The following is a 25,257-nucleotide window of genomic DNA, read 5'->3' as shown; positions in this document are numbered from 1 at the left end:
CAGGTAAGATCCTGGTGATGAACCCTAACATGAAGCTGGGAAAATCACTATATACAGTAGAAGTCTTTTCATAGAGAATAGCTACCACCTGTAAACTCCCCCTAACTGTAGCTAGCAGTCCCAGATCCACATACTTTTGAAACGTGGCTTTATTTGGAGAGAGATGTTGTTTGATAGCACAAGAAGAAATTCCACCATGACTTCATAAAACCAAAACTGTCTTTGAAGTCAGGTTCCCTCTCAGAGCACAAAATGAGCTACCCACCCTGCTGGATCTGGATGGATTTATTTTTAACATTGAGGTATGCAACTGCATCCTCTTGGGGGAAAATACCTCCCTGTTTTTCTAACCCAAATAAAACCTCTACCTCATCCCATTCTCAGCTCATGGAGGTAAGCGCTCTTCAAATACATCACTTCATCGGCGAACGCCGCACCCTCAGGCTTTCGGCACCCACAGAAACACGCTGATAAGGCGGCAGGCGGAGTGAGGAGACATCTGGAAACTTATCTGATTGTGGCCCAATGTAGAACGAATGGAAGTACAAAAACACTAAACGGTGAATAAACTGGGAGAAACTGTGGTTTTCTACTTTTTTGTTGGTCATTTCTGCCACACATTGTGTTTTTATGAATCACATCAGATGGGCCAGTGTATCGGTGTTGTTAAAACCTTTGGGAACATTTCAGTACAATAATGTCCAAGTCAGATCCACCCCCATTATGTGAATAATAAGAATTTACATAGTGAGTTATAATATGATCTGAATTATATCCAATGGAAAATGGTTCCTTCTTAAAATCCACAACAAAAGTTAAAAACCAAGTTTGTCCCCAAAGGAAAACAAACAAAAACGGCCATATTCCTATTAAATAAAAAAAAAACTTACCTAAACTTTCAGCAAGCTTGATCAAGGATGAATTTTTTTTAATTATTGCAAAATAATCACTGGAACTGAGGAAACACGTACCCCATCAAACAATGATGTCAGGGCACTCATGAAGTGCAAGTAGACTTAAACAGTACAGTTAGCTTCTTGTCTGTGTTAAAATGAATACAATGGAAACAATGGCCAGTGGGAGTGGCCTAGGCAGTTGCAAGAAAACACTGGTATTATTAGCTCACCTGGACCTCCTTGGCAGCCTCTCGCTGCCAGATGGAGCTGTTTCGCCAAACAGCTCCATTTAAAGCCTCAACAGGCAGAAGTCAGTTCAGTAAAGCGAAGGGAGACTTTCTGCAGAAGGCATTTGACCAATTTTCTTTTTCTAAGCTTTTACCAAGACAGTGCTTTTTAACACAAAACCCAATTGCTATGTTGTCCATTTCTATGGTAACACAGTAACGGATGATGGATGATGGGAGCAGAGAACTGAATTGCTCAGAACGGCCAAAAAAAAGCTAATCTTTAAAAGACAAAACAAAAAGCAGAAACAGGTAATGGCATGTGAGTCATCCCGCAGCCCCTCATGGTGAGGGTCGCACATTTATGACTGTGCCTCTTCCTGTGTTTTATCAAGTCCTGTTAGTGGTTTTCTTATCACTAGTTGTTTAATCTTCTCATAAATCCTAATATGGTTGCAGGAAGACATTTTCTAGTTCTGTACAGTTCTGTGCTGTATCTTTTACTCCGTCGTTGGCTATCTTTGTACACAAAACAACGCTAAAAGCCTTTCACATTTTAGAAACTTGGTTTGGAAAGCATGTCTTCTGAAAATTGTGGGAGTTTATACCTTAGTAATCAGCCCAAGTAATTCCTAGAACTAAGTGTTCTTAAAAGGGTCAGAATCAAAGTCTACAACCAAAACTAAATAAAATATTGTTCAGGGGTGTCCTGTTAGAAACTGTAGGATCTATGTAGTTTACTGGCACTAACTCTGCTAATATCTGTTAATATTAACCTGTGAGAAAAATATCTTACATTTAGTGTAACAATGTTGTAGAGTAGTGTAAGAAATATGGTATTCAAGAATTTTAAATGGGTATAACCTACTCAAACATACTCAAACCTTCAAGGCAAAACAGTTCAGAGAATCGAGGGTTGGCTTGTTTAGCAGTAGCCTGTGAACCTAAAGCTAACGGCAGGCTAGCTGACCATATCTTTATCAAAAGAGGTGAGACATGGCAAATGCCTATGAAATTTCAGTTGTTTTGGTTTTTATATTTTGGCAAAATAAATGAAATAAAGAGGACAGAGTATCTAGTTTAAGGTACCAGTTTAAACAAGAGATCAGCTAATTTTTAACGTAACATTTTTTTAAACATAACCTGCTGTTAGTTCAACTTTGACCTATTTTCTCTCAGTTTTTGTTGCTTTTTATAGAACCTACATCTGCTCTGGTATTCTGTTTAGCCGTGACATCGTCCTGGAGGAGAACATCAGCTGAGATACTGCTGCCAACGACTTAATGTTCTCCTTCGGGAGAAAGATAAAATGGGCTTTGTTGAAGGTCTTACAAAAAAAGTAGTAGTTCCAAGTAAACTGTAAAAAGTGAATTTTGCAATTTTGAGGACTGCTTCAAGCACAATATGAAGATTAGTTTTTACTTTGCCTCAGTCAACTTCAAGTGATTTTATGTGGGGAAAACGTATCTTTTTATATGAATATATTTGTTCTGTTATTGAATACTAGGTTGTGTATCCCCAATCAATATATCATGTTTTAATTAACATAATTTGATTTGAGATTATCTTAAACCCAGGATATTTCTGCTTTGTGAGAAATGACTTACGCCGTAATAAGTACCGCAATATTTGTGTAAAGTTACCATTTTGCACAAATGGTAAATTTGTGTAAAATTACAAATTTACCATTTGTGAATAAAACACAAAATAAAACCTAAAACACAAAATAAAACCTAAATTCTGAAACCTATCGGAAAATACAAATAAAAATGACAATGTTGGAAAAAGAGAAATCATTAACTTTGTTGTGTGGTTTGAGTGGAGATTGTTCAACACAAAATCAATAACCATTTCCTAGGTTCCGGTTGCCTTTCTGTGGTTTTTGCACTGTTCTGTTGTGTCACGTTCCATTGGGGTCCCATTTATGCAAACACACAAGAAAATGAAGCAGACAAGAGGTATGTATTTTGTCATGTCTGTATTTTTGTCTCATTTTCACAAAACATATACAGGGGAAGGAAAAGCCTTTCAATAGAACCTGAGGTATTTTTGCATCAAGCAGCCTAAGGTATCAGGATTTTATTTTAAAAACTTGTCTAAATTTATCAGTGTTCTTAGATGCGTTGCTATGTACAACAACAATAATAATAATAATAATAATAATAATGTAGCAAAGGGGACAGCCTGCATCATTCTTGTTACATAGCATAAATAACAATTCTTAAAAATATGGGGAGTAAGGTGAAAAAAGGTTCTTCAGGAAACACATGACTTATCTGAACTTGTAGCTGTAGCAGCATAAGGTCAAAAGGTCAGAGATCGCCAGACAGTAAAGCTAATCCAGGGTCAAAAGAAAAATATCAAACACATTTTACATCACAAATAAATAACCTTCTCACACCAGGAGAGCTCATTTATTTCCCTTCCTTCTACCTCGAAATACGAAGAGCCCGATTTTTTTTATTTTTATGTTCATTGTGTTATGCTCTTGTGATCAAAGCTTTGGAAATTTAAAAATTATTGTAAAAACAGATAAAAAAACAGAGAAAGAGAGAGAGGGTGCTTCATGGACATGCATTGTGCTGATGTACCAGCAGCTGTGTACCCTGTGTTGGGCTTGGCTCACCAAAAGATCCCCTGAGAATGAACGAAAGGGTGTGTGTAGGGATTCATGTGTGAATATACTGTAAGTTAGAGGGGCGTACAGTGTGCCATGAATGTATAGTTTCAGCTGTGAGCATCACTAGCTCAGAGAAGATCTGAAAACCGTGACAGCGTACTTCTGTTAGCATACACATTGATGCGAAAAACTATTGGCTCCTCGCACATTTTTATCTGTTTCAGCATTTTTCCTCACACTTACATATTTTATAGTATCAAGAAACGTATAGCAAACAAAGACAACCAGAGTAAAACAGAAAAAGCAGGTTGCAATTTTGAATTTATCTGTTAAGGTGGAAAAATCTGCTTATGCTAACCTGGCCCAATCCGACAACATAATTCTACTGTCAAATCATGAGTCGCTTGTCGCTACCAGTTAGACAGTCGTGTACATTTTTGCAAGTCCAGCAAAGATCAATAAGGATCATTAAGAACAGAAGAACCTCTAAAGCTCTACATGTCTCTCTTGTCTTAGGTCAGATCATTGAGAAATAAGAAAGAGACTGGGAAAATTGGCATCCAGAGAAAGCTCTATGGTGAAAACTGATGACCATAAATATTACAGAGGCATGTTCTTATACTTAGACTGAAAAGATAAAAGCAGAAAGGTATGCATCCCATCAAATATGGTAAAAACTACCGCAGTACTTATTTATTTTTTTGTTTTTAACCTACATTCAACATTATTGTGATAGAGCTGGGGTGTCAAACTCAAGTCCTCAAGGGCCCGTGTCCTGCAGTTTTTAGATGTGCTACAGGTACAAAACACTGGAATGAAATGGCTTAATTACCTCCTCTTTGTGTAGATCAGTTCTCCAGAGCCTTGCTAATGACCTAATTATTCTATTGAGGTGTGGTGCAGCAGAGGCACATCTAAAAGTTGCAGGGCAGTGGCCCCCCAGGACTGGAGTTTGACACCTGTGTGATAGAGTGATGGTTGGAGGCTGCTTTGCACGACTTGAGGTAATCAAGTCATGCAAAAGACACGCATAGAATTTTGTTCTATGCGAGAAAATCCTAAAGGATTGTCAAGGGTAGTCCAACCAGTTATTAGGATTTGGGAGAAATTCTTTTTTCTTTTTTTAAACATCCGTTTTTTTTTTTATTATAAGGTTGGTTGAATAACTTTTTCTGTTGTTAAAAAACTGGATTTTGTATTTACTCAGGTTATCTTTGCCAAATATAAACACTATTTTGATGACCAGAAACACTTAAGTGTGAGGGGGGAAAAAGAGAAAGAAACAAAACAAATCAGTGAGGGACAAATACTTGTTCACAGCCATAGCTGTAAGACAGGCTCATTTGCTTCAACATATATAAGAGTATGGTCAAGGAGTTGTTAGGCTGCTCTTTTCTTATCTCCACACAGCTGAGTAAAACAGTCTTTTCAGTCATAATTGGGCCCTCAGTTGTGACAAACTCCTGAATTCACAATACAGAGGTCCGGTTAAAGAACTCATCAGTGGGACTTCTGTGCCTTTTCTTTTTATAAAACAGAAGCAAAATATAAAATATTGGAATATCGTGTTGTCAGGATGTGAATGGTAATCACTCAGCAGAAAAGTGCATCTCAAAGTCATACATCACTCTCTCAAACAAAAGGAACAGCACATATTGCTTGCTTGAATTTTGTTGAATGTGTGTATTTGTAATGAGTGTGTGTTCATAAATACCATACATCAAATAATAATAACAATTCAACAGAAGAAAAAAAAAAGAATCCACAAAACATTATATTATTTCTCATTACCAGAATGAAGCAGTACAATAAATTAAAACTATAACTGAACAGAAGTTCATTAAAATTGCTATATATATTCATATTGTATATATATAGTATTTGTCTGTCTGTAGTCAGCCTTTCAGGTGCATGCTCTCTTCTGGCCATAGTGGCTCAGTGGGGAAAGGCCTGGGGGGATCCGGAAACCTCAGTCTTATCATGCTGTTAACATTTGAAACAAAAGGAGCCAAAGTCAGAATAAATGTACTGTGCTTTGGAGGGACACACTGTCCATTGTTACAAGTCTTTTCCTCAACAGAATACAGAGGATCCTTCGTTATTTGAATGCAGTACCGTCTTTATGTTAAGTCCGTTGGACCTCTCTGCTTTGTGCTGTGATAGTAGGAGGACACAGTAATATTAAGTCCACTACAGTTGGTGGTGTTCTTTTGCAGCATTTGGGGCGGGCCGGACCACAGGGGAAAGGTGGTGGTGGGCGGATGTAGCCGTGCAGGGTTCTCTGACACAGGGGTGGAACTTCGGGACGAAACATGGGGCTAGGATCAAATCACAAGCTGTACACCCACTGAAGCCCACACTACATTTAACCACAGATAAACAGTACGAGTCTGAACATCAGGGAATTTTGTATGATCAAGATGCAATGTGATGCTTACTTGGGGTGATATCTTTTAACCTGTGACAGAAATAAAAAATTGCAGTACCAACAGCCACAACTTTAACTCCCCTTCCCCCAGGATTTCCTCCAATTTCTAAGAGTTCAGAATAAGTATGACTACCTAAAACATCACATCTGAGGCTCTGTCAGTCCAGGTTTGCAAACTGTTCACATTAACTCTCAGCTTGTATCTGCCCTTCCCTCAATTGGAGTCTTTAACACTGTCTGTGGAGGGGAGCACAAAAAAAAAACCTTCATTGGCTCCACCTCATTTTTCTTCTTCTGGCACTCCCTTAAAACAGGTCCATTTTTGCCCCCACGGGACAGCATTCACCAGGTCCATTATCTGTCAGGACACTTCAATGATCTCCATGCTTCCGGAGAAGCTTGACTGCTTCCCGATTTTCCCCAGTTCTTCCCTGGACCTTGTCTCGGAGATGCCCTCCTCGAACTCCATCTGACAGCTGCGGCGCTTGAACTGTTTTTCTGATGCAGGAACACTGTTACTCGAGCTGGCGGACGTGGAATCCCAGTGGTCCCTCTGTGTCTGAGACCCTGAGGGCTTCTCCCTCTGGGATTTGTCCCGTAACCTGGCGCCTTCGCTACATCCAAACGCCACGTATGCTGAGCTGCTACCAAACCGCACCGATGACTCCTCTCTCCTTCCATCTCCTCCTCCCAGCTCCATTTCTCCCTGACCACCTTCGTCTGCTCCAAAATGCCAGGGAGCGTCCGTGGTTGGGGTGACTGGAGTGACAGGAGTTGTAGCCTGGACAGTGTCTCTGTGTTTGGTCCACATAGCCCCAGAACCCAAAGATGGCAGGGAGGGTAGCGAGAGGAGCGGGGAACCCCTGAGGTTTTCTTCCAGGCTGGGGCTCTTGTGGTCCAGCGACAAGCTGAGGGATTGGGGAGGATGATGCTGATGGGAGTGGACTGGAGAATTACCACAGCTGTGCTTAGTTTTTCTTCTAGTTCTGGATGAGGATGTGCCAGATCGATAGAGTCCTTCACTTCCACCCAAACCCCCAATGCTACCCCCGCTGCTCGGTGAGGGGAATGGTGAATCGAAAGAGCCGGGGCTGTCGAGGACGGGCGACGGGGAGCAGACACCATTGGAGGTGCCGGTTCCAGGGCTGTCGAGCTTGCACAGTTTGGGGATGTCTTCAGAATGAGTGGGTGCCATGCTGGGGCAATGTGGACTGCTAGGAGAGTAGACAGATTTAATGTCCAGAGAGAAAGAGCGTTTGAGACGGTTAGTGTCCATAATCCTCTCTGCCGAGAGGTGCAGGCCGTTAAAGCCCTGCTGGAGGGAAGTGGGAGATGGTAACTTGGGTTCAGTCTTGGTGTGAGGATCTGCCACCGATGAGTCACAGCTGGTGTGGTGACCGTTGATCTCAAAACCAGCAGAGACCCCATTAACCTCAGAGCTTTGTTTGGAGTTGTTTTCAGACTTCTTGTCATCTGTAGTTAAAGCTTGTAGTAATCGCAGGCCCTTCTCAAACTCCAGCAACTGACCCAGGAAGTTAAAGTTTGGGGATATGGACGGCCTCCTGTCCTTTACGAACCTGTCGGAAAGAAAAAGAGTTGAAAAGATTAGTTGTTTGAAAACTATTTGAAGGCAAAGTACGGCAATAAATCCTGTGTAAAGTTATATGAGGTCTGAGAGGGGCCACTATTATACTGATGCACAATATGCAATAAATGCTTTGTCCTTTAAGGCCAAAACAAACTCTGTTGCACAAACTGCAACCTGGCAACCGCTTTAACAGTTTCATTTCATAATGAAAATGGGATTTCTTCTTCTTTCATCCTTTCAAAAAAGATGACACCCTAGCTTAACTGGAGGTGAGTGGGAGGGGCAAACATACCTGTAGGCATCATCTGATGACAAGCCCATTGTCTTCATGATGTATGCAATGGCGATGGTGGCTGATCGTGAAATTCCAGCTAGGCAGTGCACAATCACTCTGCAGTTTGACACCTTAGCTTTGTCTGTGGGGAGAAAAACGATCAGATTGTAACTAAAAAATAGAAATACTCACAAATACAATACTGTAAACCCCTGAAATGTCTATTCTTTGACAAAGGATTTTTGTGAAAACTGTTAGAAAGCTGTAGTGCCTCTTGTGGTTCCTGTTCAGAGGACAATAACTTTCAAAAGACAAACAGGGAGGCCGACATCTTAGGACTAACATTTTGAAACATTCTGTACTTAGGGACAAAACAAAAAATATGTTGCATCAGATCTTGAAATATGAAATAATATGATATTATTTCTTGTCAATGTAAAGTCTACCTATCAGAATGCTATCCAACTTGTTAGCATGACACTATCTACACCGTATGAAGGTGGCTGCTTTAAACTTGGCACCATCTGTTTATGTTTGAAATTTTGAAGTACTAAAGGAAGTACTTCTTGGGATGTTCCTCAGCTGTTTTGACAGTCGGCTAATAAAGGCTTTGAGCTGGCCAACAACACTCTGTTACATAAGCATTGCAAAAGCCTTCTCCACTTTTAAATCAGCATAGTGACAGCATTTTGGGGACCCAGTAGGATAAGATGACAAAATCCAAGACATTTGTAAGCTCTGCAAACTGGCTAATGTTTAGCCTTTAAAGATTCAGTTAGAATCTGTCAAAGTCGGCTTATTAAATAGCTATTTCAGCATTTATAATAAGTATTGGCTGTATTTTATAATCTTTAGTTCAAATTCTAGATGTATGAAAATTAGCATTTTCACTGTTTTTGGCATTAAGACCTAATTAGAATTGGATGTTATACTCTAAATGAATGTTTAACCTGAAAATGTACAGATTTTATTTTTTTTTGAGTATCACAGCATTTAACAGGAGTCCACCTCCATGGTTTACAATTGCGTTTCTAATCTCTACACCTTGAGTTTAAACTTGCTTAAATGTACTGAGGTCTCCTACCTATAAACTCATTTGTTTTGTCCAGCCAGGGCAGCAGTTTTTCGCAGTAATTGTCGTTCACTGGGATGCGCATGAAATGGCTCTCACTGATGAAATCCGGTTTGGGACAGGTGTTGCTGGCATTCAGGACATAGGTGATGCCATTCTGAGACATCAAATCCTAAAGGGATTGGCAAAAACAGGTTTGGGGTTATGCATGGTAGATTACGCTGCCAGTCTTATCCTCAAAATTGTTGATTAAATCTCACCTTGTTGAGAACGTCTTTCTGTGAACCCAGGTAGAGGTGTGGCAGGATGCGAGTTGGTCCTACATTTGCCACAGGTAAACAGGGCTGGGACAAGCTCATTGGGAGTGCAGTGGCAGGCTTCCCCTCGCACAGGCCGGGGAAACAGGAGGAAAAAGCTGCGAAACCTCCTGCAGAGACAGAGAAGGCAAAAACCAGTTAGGTGCACTAATGATTTTCCACTGAACAACCGCATACCACAGTGGAAACTCCATTTTTGTCACCATTAGCGCCGTGGACACACGTTCAATAGACACTTGGAGGCTGGATCTGGGCTACAATGTCTGGGTCCTGCTTAGTGAAACAGAAGCGAAAGAAAGGAGGCTCTCTGTGCTTCTGTGTGCAAGTTGGGTTAACTGCTGGGCGGCCAGGAATGCACGTCTGGCCCTTTAAGAGGCAGGCGGCTCCACTTTTGGCATATGTGTATGTGTGTGGCTCTGTTTCCTGCATGAGCTCATGTCCTGTAGCAGTGCATTGCGTCAGGCTGAGGGAATGAGAGAGGCCACAGGTGCAGGGCCAGGACAGAGGCCCAGAAACATCCCACTGACACCCACACACACACCCCTACGCGCACACACACGCCCGCACACCCCTCCACACATGTTAGCACATGGAGATCACGATCTGGTTTTCAACATATGGTCAAAATTCACTCTCACTTGCTTTAATAGTTATTCCACCTAATGCACGCACGCACGCACGTATGCATGCATGCACACATATCCCCATAATAATCATAATTACTCTGCAGCAGTGTGGTTGTATAACTACAGGGTAGGAAACAGGGTGAGGGCTTAGTGGAGTGTGTGTTGAGGAGTGGGTGCAGAGTGCGGAAAAGGAAAACGGAGAGCTTCAAGGAAAACTTTGAGCCCCAGAGAAGGAGATTAGAACCTAATCTACGTTCAGCCCTGCCTGACCCAATCTGGGATGTAGAGCGAGCGCTAAACACATGCACACAAATGATCACAGAGCGAGCGTGAATGAGACATGACATCACTGCTCAGAAGAAGCACACATAACTCTGTCCAAGCAGATCTGATTGTAAGCCAGATGTAGAGATATCAAGGCCAATGCAATCTCCAAAGAAAGTATGAAATGTCCTCCAACATCAATAATAAATATTCACATTAGGACTGCGTGAAACAATCATGACCCAGTGCTGCTCGGGGTGCACTGTGCCTTTAAGAGGAAAGTGAAGAAGGGCTGTCTGTTTCCAGCTATTAATGGCAACCGGCAGAGCGATGACATCAGTGCTTTCCTCGGCAGAGGGGGTGGAGCGCAGAGATGGATGGATGCAGAAAGAATGATCAGATAACGATTTAGGTGGAAAAAGTTAATGTAAACTCTGAGGGAGGCCTGTCATGCTAGAACAAGCCTATATTTGTTGAGATATTTGCCTCAGGCCTCCCTGTAGCAGAGTGCCTCCCTCTAATTGATAAAACAGAAAGAGGAAATGGTTTTTGAAGGGCTCCTTCCTGGTTTACCTTTTCCCAGAGAACCTCTGACACAGAACATATATACATAGAGAAATAAATAGAATCTAATGTAGAGGTTTGAGGAAATGCTACTTTCCTGCAGGCCGATAAATCAACAGGAAAAAAAACGCCTTACGTCAGACAGCAACCATTTCCCTCTGTGTGTCCAGACATTGTTAGAGAATTGTTAGAAGGTTTGTGGACAGGATGTTCCACATAGTGAGTGGATGAGGAGAAAGTGTGTGTGTGCATTTGCACTCTTTGATCTGGATAAATAATTACTGCAGCGGACCAAGATGTGTTAAATTAACATTAAAGAGCAGAGCGTGCTACTGAGGGAGTGAGTAAGGGGTTACTGGCATGAAGGAAGATTGGAGTCAGAGATAAGGAGCCAGAATGGGTCCGCTCGGCTGCTTTTTTAGGAGCGATTACATTACAGCGGGATTACGTCAACTACAAAACACCTTCCTGTGGTCAAAGATTTACACTGCTGCCACTAATGGACGTTAGTCACAGAGGAGATAGCATGCTATTGGCACTTCGTCACCTGAACTGACTCTACTTAAGGCTGCCATGACGATGAAGGAGGGCAGAGATGTTGATGTCAGCTGGCTTAACTTGTCCTTCTGTTGCCAGGATGAAAAAAATAACACAAAAAAGGACATGATGATACCCAAAAAGCCCAGAGAGATGGCTAAACAGTCCCCACATGTGAATGATGTGTTCAGTCCAATCCAAACAAACAGTACACTCACAATGAAGTCATAGAAAAAACCCTGTCCATGGGGATGACATCAAAAGTCAAACAGAGAGAGATGAGTTCACCCGTAATGCAGCGTGATACTGAGGAAAACTGACATCTTGCTGCACTGAACTCAGCAACACGCTGAGAGGCAAAAATAAATCAACGGCACATTTAGAAAACGAACACAAGTGTTCTCTGTTCGAGAAGAAAAAGTTGTCACGCTGGAGTCATGAAAATGTACCCCGGACAGGATGTGACTAACCAAGTTCTAAACACACACTGTTTAAAAAGAAAAAAAGAAAAAGTAAGAAATGTTCTGGCAAGAAGGAAAACACACAACCAGGAAAGAGGGCACTGTGTCGCCATCGGCATCCTTTTTCCGTTCCTCTCTGCCCACTTCATCATTTATGCAACTGATTATTTAACTTTCTTCCTCTGTTGGAGCCAAGAACCCAGGGCTTCTTTGTTTGTTCCTCGTCACTTCTGTGAAATTATCTTTCTAATAAACACTTACTCTTCAGTTCTACCCCCGACATCCAGGACAAGAGACAATAAATATTGGCATGACTGTAAATGTAAAAAAAAAAAAATGAAGTAAATCATCTATTTCTTAGGCCTCATTGCTATGTCTTAGTTTTAAAGACATAGCAATGTCTTTAAAACAATGTCAATTTAGCTATAAAGTTAAATTGACATGAAATTAGAGAACAATTATCCCATTATTTATTAACATGCTAAAAAAAATCTAATGAGACTGTTCTCTGTATGTGATTAGATAATCAATACACACTGTTGTTAAATCAAGAAACTGGGTATTGATTAGTATAGTACACCTTTTTTCAGGTTGATCAGGTCACACTGTCACACTGGTGACACACTGGTGACTGGTCGAATGGAAACTCAAAAAACACATCTTTCTCTGGTGCTGGTGCTATTCTGTGTTCAGTTTTTACTGTGGGTAGAAGACTAAAAGCTAGATATTAGTGTTAAGTGTTCACAAATAAAGTCAGAAGAAATAAAAGGAAGCTGTAAAAAAGTTTCTAAAAGGAAAGTATATTTTCTACCACATTAAAAGAGATCTATGTGATTCGTTCATCCTGTGTGACAGCGAGAGAGAGCAACACTTCAGCGGATAGCGGGAAGGCTGCATAGCTTGTCAGAGTTAGGATAAGGGTCAGCAATCTCAAGGTAATTTATGCAGACTGCTGTTTTTGGTTACCCTAGCTGTTGTCACTATATAAATCCCTAAAATAAGAAGCTATAGAAGGCTAAAATATTTACGCTGTAAGCATTTTGTCTTCTTTCAAAATAGCAACGCCGTGTATACAGCAACTGCTTCCTCATATTTCTTTTACCACTCCTCCTAATATACATTATTATTTACAGCTACAAGGCAGGAAGGCTAGAAAAAATATGTTGAAAAATGTACGTACATCTTTTTCTGCTATAGATCTTCTGACGTTAGATCTGAATAAGCTAAAATTGCTTTTGCAGGTCAGAAAAATAAAATGTTGTTCACTTCATCACTGATGCAGTGACGTAAACTCTGTTGATAATGAGTTCCTTTTATTTTTAGATCAGGATTTATTTTTGCAAGAGCTCTGAACAACTAAAGCAGCAAGGGCTCGATTTAAAGTCAGAAAGGGCTTCAATTCATTTATTCCAAACCTTTTGTTGCAAATGTCATTATCATTTCAAATAAATACCCAAATATATCACGATTCTGACCAGAATTGCATGCAGCACCTGCCTGGCATTTATTTTTAATGGGATTTTCACTGTTACATCACTGACTGCCCTGTCAATACAATCTGCTCTTAGCTTTTGTGTAGATTTCACTTGGTTTTTTTTACCTTGTCTTTTAATGGGGAAAATGAGCTCCACACGCACACACACACACCCCAACAGCCTGGGGGGCATTGATTTGGGTGAATGACCACCCTTGCACCCCTCTGTTGCTTTTCCCCTGTGGTTCATATGAGGGGAGACATTACGCCATTCCTCTGTGGCCCTCCAGCTGTCCCCTCCACTATGAGGGGACATTAGCATTTCAATGTAACTCCCCCCTCCCTCCTGCTCAGCCTCCCAACATGACATCATTGCACACATGTCCCTCTCAGCTTCACAAAGGCTTTACTGCAGCCAGAAAAGAAGCAGGAGTGTGTGTGTGTTTTTGGTCAGAAATAGGCCAACAGACAGAATACTGATGAACTAAGAGGGTGAGATCATCGCCTGTCATGCATGGTGTCAGCTTTATGATTATCACGTCGCCACACCTGCTGACGGTTAAACTTTTTATTGTTCCTCTATCTGGCTGTGCAGATAACGAGGACGTGTCACTTTGATCACCTGCTGTTTCAGCAGCGCCGTGTTATTGCATTATAGGCCCATAAACTCTCCCATAATTTAGTCTGCATGCTCAAGCCAGTTCTCACAGAGACGTGCCAACATGCTTCTGTACCTGTGACACACAGGGCTATTTTCATCTGATGATGGCAAAGGTGTGATTTCTTTCTTATGCTGGGTGGTGAAGGATGTGCTATAGCAGAACAGTGGCAAGTGTAAGAACAATCTGCATCAGACCATTTCTAAAAGACGTTATAGTGCAATGTGCGGGATTCTTTGTTGAAGGTTTTTCCCTCAGAAGCCTTGCTCTGCGTTGCCTCATTGCTCTGTGTGAAAATGTGTTATGCTAAACACCTGCAGTGCACCCTGCACATATCGATAACATAATCTCCCTGAAACGCCATCCTGCAGAAAGAGAGACTGCAAACAGGAAACAGCAAAGCAGAAGGTTGAGAAAGACCCAAACATCTCGGAGACCACAGTGTGAGAGTTAGTGACCACTATGTCATACTGCGGGTCATGGCTCTCAGTCTCCCCCCTCTCAGTCTTTTTTCCTACTGCTTCTCCTTTCCTTCCCCTTCTTTGCTTCTCATCTTCATGATTCCATCCACTTCTTCTTCCTATTCTGTGTCTCTAAACAGACAGTGAGGACACATTGGTTCCTGCACGAATCTGCGTAGTTTAGATCCTTTAAATTCACATCACATCTATCTTTAAGTTGCAGCATTCATCAGAATACCTGAAAGGTGCATCTCTCATAAAGCTCAACTCATTTTATGCACTCATGCATATACACAGGCCTTCATCCTGTACATGTAGCTGATCCTTATTTCTTGTACACACACACACACACACACACACACATCTACTGCAGCTGTTAATGCTCCACGTGGATACACACCTCGAAGCTCTCTCCCCTGCTTCATCCGGCGAACCCTGATCTTCAGCCTCATGTCTGATTCCTGAAGCTCTGGCCAAAAGCAGTCCTCTGCTGGGGCAATCACAACATCCAAAGGCATTCCCCCCAGTACAAAGTCTTTCTTAAACGCACACACAGATAGAAATGTCCAGGTGTCCCCCTCCGTTGGAGACAAAAAGAGTCCTTGCCAACAAACAAATGAAAAATACTGGGGGAAAAAACAGAAGTGCTTTGTCAGGGTGAGTTTATAAATCAAAAGTTCAGAAAACTCCGCTCTGGTTAAATAATTGCGCCAGTCTCCACTGAGTGACTTTCAAAGACAATGAAAAATAGTCCAAAGTGGCCTGTGGAGACGCTCGTCAAGTCAACATATGGCCAAAAATCCTGATGCCCGGACCACAAAAATTCCTAGAATGCTCCTGCCTCAATAAAAGGCAATTCTCTGGTCTTGTGAGGATTATTTGCCTCTATGAGAGCGAGAAGAAAAAAAAAGAAAAAAACAAAATGTAACGCCTGTATGTAAACGCCAGCTGTGAGCCGCCTGCAGCTGGTTCCACAGAGCGGCTGTGTGTTCCTCTGAGCGCTCTCTGTCTGAGCGTCTACAGCCAGAAGAGCAGCCTGCTATTGTTGTGCCGCTCCAACTCCCCCCGTCTCTCATTCGCTCCGTCAATGCTTTCCACTCCTCCCTCTGCCTTCCTCCTCCTATGACTCTCTCTGTGAGGAAGATGACGGAGTTGCACTCTCTCTTCTTCGAGCTCTGGGGTTGAATGAGCTCACTTGCCGTGAGCTCAGACTCCAACCAAACCTCTGTCCCTCCCCGCTCGCACCCTCTCCTCCTCCTCCTCCCTCGCTCGTGGAGCCAGCGCTCCGTCATAGCTAATATCTAAGGCATGTAACCACATTCCTTACTCAGCCAGCAAATATGCGGCCAACTCAGGGGCCTAGTTATGGAGCTGGTCTCTGTCGGGGCGGGATGGAGGATGAGATGAAGATATTAAGATGAAATAAGACACGCGAAGCTGCAATGCTTCCTAACATCTCGGTGGCCAATTACAAAGAAAATAGGACAGCGACTGGCTGAAGTTTGTCATTTTGTAGGCAGGAAGCCATTTTTTAAGACTATTATTTAATTTGAAAGAAAATCTAAAAGATGCTTGTCTGTTACTGTAGAAAAGAATAAGTCAGGTTGACTTGAGTAAACTTACTGTAGCTTAGCAGTAAATGACATGTTTAAAGTTTGATTTAAGACCACCTTTGTTTGTTGATATCTGATCTTTCTCTAAAGATGATGTAATTTGTTTGACTTCACAAACGCTTCCTGTTCTGGTTTGTGTTTAACGTTCCAGCGGACACTCTGTTCTCATCCTTTTGACTTCACGGCTGAGAGCAGAGGACAGTAAAGGTAAGTACAGTCGACATGAAGCAAAACATCATGGAACAGAAGAGGCGATGAGAAGAGCAGACAGGTCAAAGCCTCCTCTACTTTACCAAGGAATCATAGAAACAGGCTAAATGTCTCACAGTGGGGAAAAAGAGTTAAGATTAAACTAAGCAACTAGTGGGAATGGATCACAGGATCTTGGAAAATAAATAAATAAGATTATATTTTATTTCCAGTTTGAGCGCAGCATGCATTTTTACTCTCTTTTACAGGTCTCTTTTTTTCTTTTTTGCCTTTTCTTCTCGGTTGAATAGCCCCAGCTTTGTCAGACTGATTCAAGTCTTGCCACAAATCTTCAATTGGGATTTAGGTTCGGACTTTATGTACCTTATACATTCTAACACAAGAACGCACTCATCTAAAGCATGATGATGGAGTCACTGCTGTATGTCTAAGGTTTCTGTCCTGGTGGAAGGAGATTCTTTGCACCAGACATCAATCTAAACAGTAATTATGAGTAACTTCTCTCTGTCAGCTGAAGAAAAGCATTCCACATTATGATACTGTTGCATGTGTACATCTTTGTTGTTTTGCTCTTCAGCCATACTCCTTCCACCTTTGACTGATGGATTGGACGGTTTTAGCTCTGAGTGATGTTCAATGCTAACCCTGCTTTTATTTTTTCTCCCAGCTCTGTCTTGTCTGCTGTGTTCTTTGGTCTTAATGTTCTCAATCAAACATCTGGGTATCAGTGGATTTCATTTTGCAATATCAAAGTAAGAGGGACTAAAAACAAATAAACTCTAGAAATAATTGGGAAGATTCTTGATAATTTATATTTTGTGTTGGTCTGGCGCATAAAATCCTAACGACACACTTTTGTAGTTTGTAGTTTTGATGTGACAAAATGGGAATATGTTCAATCTACCTGAATACTTGAGGTCTATCTATCATCAATTTCTTAAAAAGTGATCACAAATATCTAACAATAATAATGATAATTGCCCATTATAAATAGTCAAATACTCTTCCAATCATTCAGTTAAGTTCAGTAAATTCAATAATTTGTCCCTCACAAAAAGGCAATCAAGCTCATGCAAGATGTGAAGTGAGTTGGGGGAGGTATTGGAGGGTGACGGGGGCTTAAGCTGCACACTGAGTGACCTCATCTCATCGCTGTGAACCCCTGAATGATCATATATGGGTGAGAACACAGTCTTACGTCAACCTCTGTTTAACAGCTGGGGAGGGAGAAAGAGGAAATAGGTCACTTTGCTGATGATGAGCTTTGTGAAAAATGCAGAGTGTCAGAGACATCCACGCACACGCACACTTTGTCCATATGCGAATGCCTGGGGGATGACTGGCACAGCGCAGTGGTCAACCAGGGTCGTTACACTGCAATCACAGTGGACGGTCATCTCAGTTTGATTCCACACATGCCCCCAGGTGATAAAGCAGCTTTCTCAACAACAGTAGAAGCTAACAACAACAACAACACAAAACAGTCTCCAGATCTGGTTTTAATGCTCCGAGATGTTTGAGTTCTTCTTCAGATCCCAGTGGGGTAACAAGGCTCAGAATAGTAGGTGTGTTAATTAGAGGATTGCAGACGAGACGCTATAAATGACAGCCAGGCTTCTTTTTTTTAAACTTTTTTATTTACTGCACATGTGTCCAAAGCTGCAACAAAAATAGGTGTGCTGGACACCCCCTCCTCTGAGGCTCCCTCTAAGATTTACAGCCTGCTTCTATGCTGTGGGGTTTGTTACTGGGACGACGCACAGTTTACGTCCACATACACATATCGAGAACAGCCAAAACAGACATGGATAGCAATGGAGAGGAGTGTGAGAGGAAGCATGAGATAAAAAGTGAGATGGTTTGTGAAAGCTATAGGGGGTCTTGAAACCAGAAAAGGTGTCTGAAATTATTTTATACAGGAAAATTAGCAAGATGTGTCACTGCTTGGCTGACTGAAAAAAAATTTAAAAGAGAGGAACAAATTTCAGAAATTATTAAGTTAGTTGTTGGTTAAGAGTTAATCCTCCTTCATATTATTAAATACATTATTACATTTTATTGAGATCACGTCATTTTAGAGCCACAATTTGTTCTTTTAGGTTCACATGAAATCCATTTAATTCATTTTTAACTCATGCTTTTCTATATAAATTAAGTGATTTAATTATTTCATTGTGAACCATATTGTTAAATCCGAAAAAATTAAATCCATAAAGAAAAAAAAAAAAAACAACTTTGGAGGAAAAACATGTTCTCTGCAAAAACCAAACTGGGTTTCCTCAAAGTGATGACATTTATCCATCATTTTTCTATATAGCAGAAAGTATTATTTGTAAAAACAGTTAAAGTTCATAAAGAGCCAACTTTTTGTTTTTTCACTTGAAATATTTTGTCAAAGCCTGTCCCAACATTTTCCTTTCAACTGAGACAGGCAGCAACAGGAGCGTCATCCTACACCTCAGATCATCTGTCAAGATATCGCAGCAAAGGAAGACGTCATTGCCTGGATCTGGCAGGTTAGGGTGATGAGTTAATGTGTGTGTTTTGCCTCGAGATTGTGCATGTGCTGGGGTAGGAGGAAAAGTTTCAACTGTGCAAAGGTGAGAGGAAGATGGGGAGGACATTGCTGCAGGGGTTCAGGCAAAGGGCGAGCAGATATTTACTCCAAATACATACAAGCATAATTGCTCGTGCACGTGTATGTGTTTTTGTATGTGCATGCATGCATATGTGTGTGTGTGTGTGTGTGTGTGTGTGTGTGTGTGTGTGTGTGTGTTGATGGTGCTGGTTGTCAGGGGATCAGTAACAAGGCTGCTCTTGCAGTGATGTAATGCCTTCAGGAGAACACAGCTGCCATGCCTGGGGGGTGAGGTAGTCACCAAGGGAGAACGAGGAAGGATGGATGGAGCAATTGAAGTTGGGGGAAGTGGTAGAAGAAATAACGATTTAGATCTCAGTGGTGTCGCGGGACTTGAAAACATCAATACTTGTAAGAATATATGAATGGATGAAATATTAAGAATGAAAAGATAAATGACACCTTAAAATACTTTTTTCCCATCTTCACCTCTTCGTTCCTTTAAAGGCTTTGTCAAGACTTAATTGCATGTCTTCTGCTAAGGTTGATCTGATGGAGGATAATGACTTGAAAACCTGCAAATAAGCTAAAGCAGAACGAAGTGTTTCTGTTCAGTAAATACCACGCAGGATATGTGTGCACAGATAAATGGAGCACTAGCGCGCTACTTCACCATATGCGTGCTCATGCATTCAGTGACTTCATCTATGTCTGCCCGGCCTGGAGGGGAGGCCCCGCTCACATCAGTCAAACAGCAGACCCCCTGCCCTCCAAACAACTTAACCCCCTGGAGGAGCGCTGCACCCGAGGCTACTGCACCAGTAAATCTGCCACACTGGAGATAAATTAGTTTACTCTCGGATATATGCTTACACACTCAGATTGACGCACACACACACACACACACACACACACACACACACACACACACACACACACACACACACACAGGCGAATAAAGACAGAACAGAAGCGGGTATAAGCTATCAAACGCACCAAGGGGGGCTTTCAGAACCAGACGGGCCCTCATAAACCAGATGAAGTACTTAAAAATCCCAGTTGGGGGTGTTGTGGGTGTGCAGTTGTGTGTGGAGACAGACAGGAGCTTTTGTGCACTAATATGAAACACTAGCAGGCAGTATAGTCTTTTTTTTTTGGTTTGGTCAAGATTAAACGTTCACCTTTTTATGTGTTATTATAGTTATTTTAGCTGAGACTAATAAAAAGAGAACAATTGTTTGCACAGGTTTGAAATGTATGAGAAGTGGATGTGTGAGAATAAAACAAAGGCATACAATCTGCATGAAGCATGTTTGTTAGCCTGGAGTATTGAAAAGATTAAAAATGTGTTCACATTCCTCTCAGCCCTGATTTCCCCAGAGATGAGTTTGTCTGCACAGGTTTCATTCTAAATGCTAATAACCAGCAGCAATGCACAGGGCTTTTATTTGTACATTTGAAAGCACTGAGGTTGTGAAAACACACGTCCCCCTCTTTCTCACGCATGTACAGTAGTGAGGATTCCTCCACGTTTTTCATGTCAAAATGCCTTACATTTAAAGACTGAAATTTCCTGAGTTGTCAGTCTTACATTCTTAAAAATACAAAACATTTATTTCAGGTTTATGACTGACATTATTACAGTGGTCACAATTTTAACTATGGATGGATGGGTGGAACCAGAGTTAATAGGATATAAGTTAAATTCCAGAAATGCAAATAATTCTCAAAGCCCAGTTTTTTGATAATCATCTGAACCTGGACAGAACAGGAGCCCTGAGCAGCAGCAACATTATAGCAGAATTACTCTCAGAGGAAGGAGCTGACAGGAGACCAGTGTAATGAGCCTTTGCTGCTGATATTTTCAGACAGCCAGGCTGGTCTCGGATCAGTTGGGTGTTAATTAGCTCCTATCGGCACAGCAGGCGGCCATACTCACACACACACGTGCACATATACAGACACACACATTGTCCCCACAGCAGAGAAAGCCATACCATCTGGTCCTCTGATGGCGCCTCTACTCTCCTGTCTACCTGTTTTACCACCAGAAACAACGGTGTCAGACTGAACTGGGGTGTTTCTATGTATGGTTTGACCGGTCTGTTAAATTTATTCAGCACATTGTGTTGACGCTCTAAAGCATTCACCTGCTGCAAACTGTTTTTCTGAACACTTTTTTGTTATCTTAACTACTTCTGCAATCTTTTGTGCTAATTTAACCATTAAAGTATCAAAATGTTCAGCTCATTACGGATATAAAAGGTGGAAATTTAGACTTGTAAGTGGGAAATTTCTGTCATTTATAACTTTGAGAATATATTTTTACCTTCTTTTATTTAGAATTAAAGAAGAAGAAAAATAGATCACAACATTAGAAAAAGCAATTATGATCTTTCACATGGTGTGACTTTCAAATAACATCATAAAAAAAAACTTGTTGCAAAATTCACATTGGGATTTTCTTCACCTGCTCAACAGTTAAACAAGCCTGCAATATTTTATTGCACAAAGTCAGAACTGAATTTGTGTCACTCTTTCTTTGAAAACTATCACCTCGTTTAATAAACTGATCAAAAGCAGATAATGGCAAAGTAAAGTCTGGTTTTGAATAAAAGTCTCTGGATGTGGTCCTAATTACCATATTTTCCAGACTACAACTTGCTCTGAGGATAATATGCATCAGTTAATAAAATGCGTCATAAAAAAGAAAAAATAACCAACAAATACAAGTCACATGTGCCTGTAAGTTACAGGACCAGACAAATTCTGAAAAAAAACCCCACAAAGATGGGTTCATATTGCAGAACTTCAGGCCAAGGTTGGCTTTTCTGACCCCACCTTTGAGCGTGTTGAGCTGTGCAAGTTTACATGTGTGTAAATGTGTCACATCCACAGCACGGCAGTGACATCATGCCGTCAGCCACAGAAGAACAATAGAAAAGAAATGACGTGATGCAGTGAAAGGAACCGGACAAGCTGTCTGTGTGTGCAGCCTGCCAACGCCTACATCACTGGTAAATCCTTCCTGGAGCTTGATGGGAAATTTCAGAGCTTCACTGTTCGGTCCGGAAAAATAATTAAGTGCATGTAGACAAGCACATTCTCGAGATGTAAATTTGTGTTTGTACATGCTGATCTCTCTAGGCGTCTCCCTTTCACCCCGGGGAGCCTTGATGTTCCCTTATCAGAAACAGGAAATGGTTACACAACACTGGGGGAAGCGGCCTTTCTGTGCTGGACTGCTTTCTTCTATGAATGTGTGTACATTGTTGTGTATGGCTGACATTTTGTGTGTTTACAAGTGTATGTGCAGAGGAGGAGATAACCAGAGGATGAAGAATGATCACAAAACTCTGTGCAGCGTTCCTGAACCTGGAGCTCTAGGCTTCCCTGGAACTCCAAAATTAGCCTGCTGCTGTTGCAATGGAAAATATTCTCCTAATCATTAGGAAACAGCCACAGATCCAGAGCATTAGCCCTAGAAGTTCTATGTAGTCAACCAAAAGCCACCGCTGTATGTTTTTAAACAAGGTATTGTTAATTTTCCAGTGTTTTTATTTTTTGCTTATTAAAATACACACATTTAAAGTGTATCAATTCAAAATCCTACCAAGAGAAAGACTTTACAAATGTGTGAGGCAATTCAGATGAAAACTCTTAAAACAACAACAACAAAATGAGCAGCGCAACAGCATACCAGAGATAAAGTGCATCAAAACCGGAACGGTGATAAACAGGAATCCACCATTGTTCCAGGGAATGACGGTATGAGAGGAACTGCCGTGGGCAGTCCCAGCATGAAAGGAATTCAGTGGATGCAGGCCAGGAATGAGTAGGATAAATCAGCATAATTGTTAGTTTCTCCTTTCCCTTTTTCTTGCTCCTTCTGGAAATTTCCACTCCATATGTTTGTCAGAGGCATCAGCGGGAAGGCTGCAGTGGTACACTCACAGTACAGCAAACAAAGAGCAGAGCACTTGGCCCGCACTCATGAGGAGGTTTGAGTTATGAGGTGCTGATGGGGTGGACCAGGGTTCCGGGTTAGCTTAGCTGTCCAGCCTCAGCTTCTGTTGACACTACCTAGTAACGCTTTAAACAAACTATTTATATTCCATGTAGGACAAATGCATGAACGGGGTGGGTTAGGATGCTTAAAAGGCCTTTAGATAGATTTCAAAAGCAGGAAGGTATGCACCATGAACGGACTGTATAAGCATTACATCCAAAGTATTTAGGGCACTTCACTCATTCAACAGGGCAGCTTTCTAAGAGGAGAGAGAAAGCTACTGCTGCTGGACATTTAAGATGTGATATTTTTGTCACTTTTACACTCATCTCTTAGAACCCCAGGACCTTAGAGTTACAGTAGGACTTAAGATGACTACCCGAACATAAGATCAGCATTTTACCACTGTAAAGCATGTTGCTCATTTACATGAAATAATAATAATAATAAAAAAAAGCTACAGCTCTCCTGCTTTGCGTGCCTGCATACATATTACCATGTGATTGCCTGGTACAAGGCCTGGTTAAGCCAGTGAAAGACTGTGTGATGAAGCAGAAAGAGAAGAAGAAGAGCAAAAGGCAAGCAATGCAGCGAGATCACGTCATGGTGGAAACATTTGGCAATGGCTCACATAAACACACACACGCACAACACACACACACCCCACACACACGCACAACCCACACACACACATCATATGGTGCTTGTACATGCACACACAGGCCTGTTTTATTCTCCAGTTTTCAGGGAAAGAAGGAGCAAATGATGACATCAAGCTTATCATGTGAGACCAATGAGACTGATGAAGGGTTGGGGGTGGAGGGACAGAATCGCTGAACCCTGTTGCATGAAACTAGGATCACCACCCCCGTAAACCGACGATACATGATTGCGTGTTTCAGTGTGAGTGCATCTGCAGGTTTATTGGGATGTTTGTGAGGCAGGAATTAAAAAGAAAATGGAGCTCAGTGAATACCTGCACACTGAGTGCAAAAAAGCAGCATTATGTCACTCTTCAGCTCCAAGGCGTCTCAGAGCCTGTAACACTTCTCAGAGCAGCCAGGTGATGTCATAGGTATTTTGTAGCTCGTATACTTTGACCTTTGCGGGCCCTTGTTACGGATAGGGGTGGGGCTGGGGCTGGTGTGTGTGTGTGTGTATGCGTGCGTGCGCGCGCGTGTGTGTGTTTGTATATCTAGAGGCCAGGGTGAGAGCATCGAGGCCACTGGCGCCAGATGTGATGACCGCAGGAGTCTGGGCCTAAAAATAGAGCTCTGTTCTCAGCACCATGAAACAGAGGAGAGGAAGGAGGAAGAGGAGGAGGAGAAGGGGATGAGAGGTGGAAGACAAGGGGGGTGGGGGAGGGGAGGACAGAGAGATGGGAAAGGTGCACCAGGTCATTGAGAATAATGTGTTAGATCTCCCCGAGGATGGTGAGCTCACCTCCTAATGGCACCATTGGCTCCTTCTCTATGAAATCATTGATCTGTGGAGCTCCCCACAGTGTAACAGAGAGGGTTCGGATGGAAGAGAAAGCAAGGTGTTGACGGGTGGGCGGGGAGGGGGGGGGTGCAAGGAGGTCCAGAAGTTAAGTCACACAAGCGTATGAAGAAATGGGTCTGAGGAACACAATCATTAGTTTGAATCCTCTCATCAGGACTGTGACTAAAAGATGTCTACAGGAATTTTAAATCCAACTCTGCAGGGGTGCATGCAGGCCTGGAAGAAATTCTGCAGGAATGAAGAACAATAACACACTTCTCTGAGCGTCATGTCACGTCAATGTCTACGGAAGAAACCTTGTCTCATTAAACAGGATCTCTGGCCATACTCTGAATGCACATAAAAGTAGCCAGATGAACGCTTTTGTGCACACATTCAAAGATGTAAAGAGGAGTATTACCTCATCCCCTCGACTGCTCTCATTTGTCCTTTTTCTTAATCCGACACATGTATTCTCAAACATTGCCTCATCCGCGTGCACACGCACCACTTCATATGCACATATTCATGGTGAAAAGTGAAAGATACACATGCATACACACACAGGGACACAAAAAGAGCTCCTTATGTGGCTCCCTGGAATGTCTCTGTGAACAGCTTCATTGTGAGTTTCTGCCTCCTATGATTACCTCACCTCCTCAGCTTCTCTCAGATGCACACACACACAGGAACACACACAGAGATGCAAAGATACACAAACAGGACACCACCCAGTGGTACACCAGAGCGGCAACATGACATGTAACAGAACTGACCTTTGTACATCCGTTTGTGAAGTCACACCTTAGGCTGATGTCATTGAAGCCCCACACAGCACAGCCCTGATGTGGGTTGTTGAGTTAAAGAACCTTTCATCTCCTAATAGCTCTCAGCAGT

General features: G+C 41.9%; 1 protein-coding gene across 4 annotated transcripts in view; it reads right to left on the bottom strand.

Annotated features, from left to right (window-relative positions):
- Nucleotides 1–5,058: 5,058 nt before the first annotated feature.
- dusp8 (dual specificity phosphatase 8) overlaps nucleotides 5,059–25,257 on the bottom strand; it is a 44,811-nt gene continuing 24,612 nt past the window's right edge. For 3 of the 4 annotated variants that reach the window (XM_023349432.1, XM_023349439.1, XM_023349446.1), the window contains exons 4-7: nucleotides 9,366–9,532; nucleotides 9,118–9,277; nucleotides 8,052–8,175; nucleotides 5,059–7,748 (exon numbers count right to left, since the gene is read on the bottom strand). In XM_023349432.1, coding sequence (XP_023205200.1) covers nucleotides 6,533–7,748; nucleotides 8,052–8,175; nucleotides 9,118–9,277; nucleotides 9,366–9,532 — 1,667 coding nt within the window. In that variant the 3' untranslated portion in view covers nucleotides 5,059–6,532. Of the gene's footprint in view, nucleotides 7,749–8,051; nucleotides 8,176–9,117; nucleotides 9,278–9,365; nucleotides 9,533–14,868; nucleotides 15,664–25,257 lie in introns of those variants that run through there. The other variant, XM_005803297.3, reaches the window with a different exon arrangement.

This window comes from Xiphophorus maculatus, chromosome 2, assembly GCF_002775205.1.
Source record: "Xiphophorus maculatus strain JP 163 A chromosome 2, X_maculatus-5.0-male, whole genome shotgun sequence".
NCBI classification, from domain to species: domain Eukaryota; kingdom Metazoa; phylum Chordata; class Actinopteri; order Cyprinodontiformes; family Poeciliidae; genus Xiphophorus; species Xiphophorus maculatus.
The sequence above is the reverse complement of the archived record's forward strand: the minus strand, read 5'-3'. Positions and strand labels throughout refer to the sequence as shown.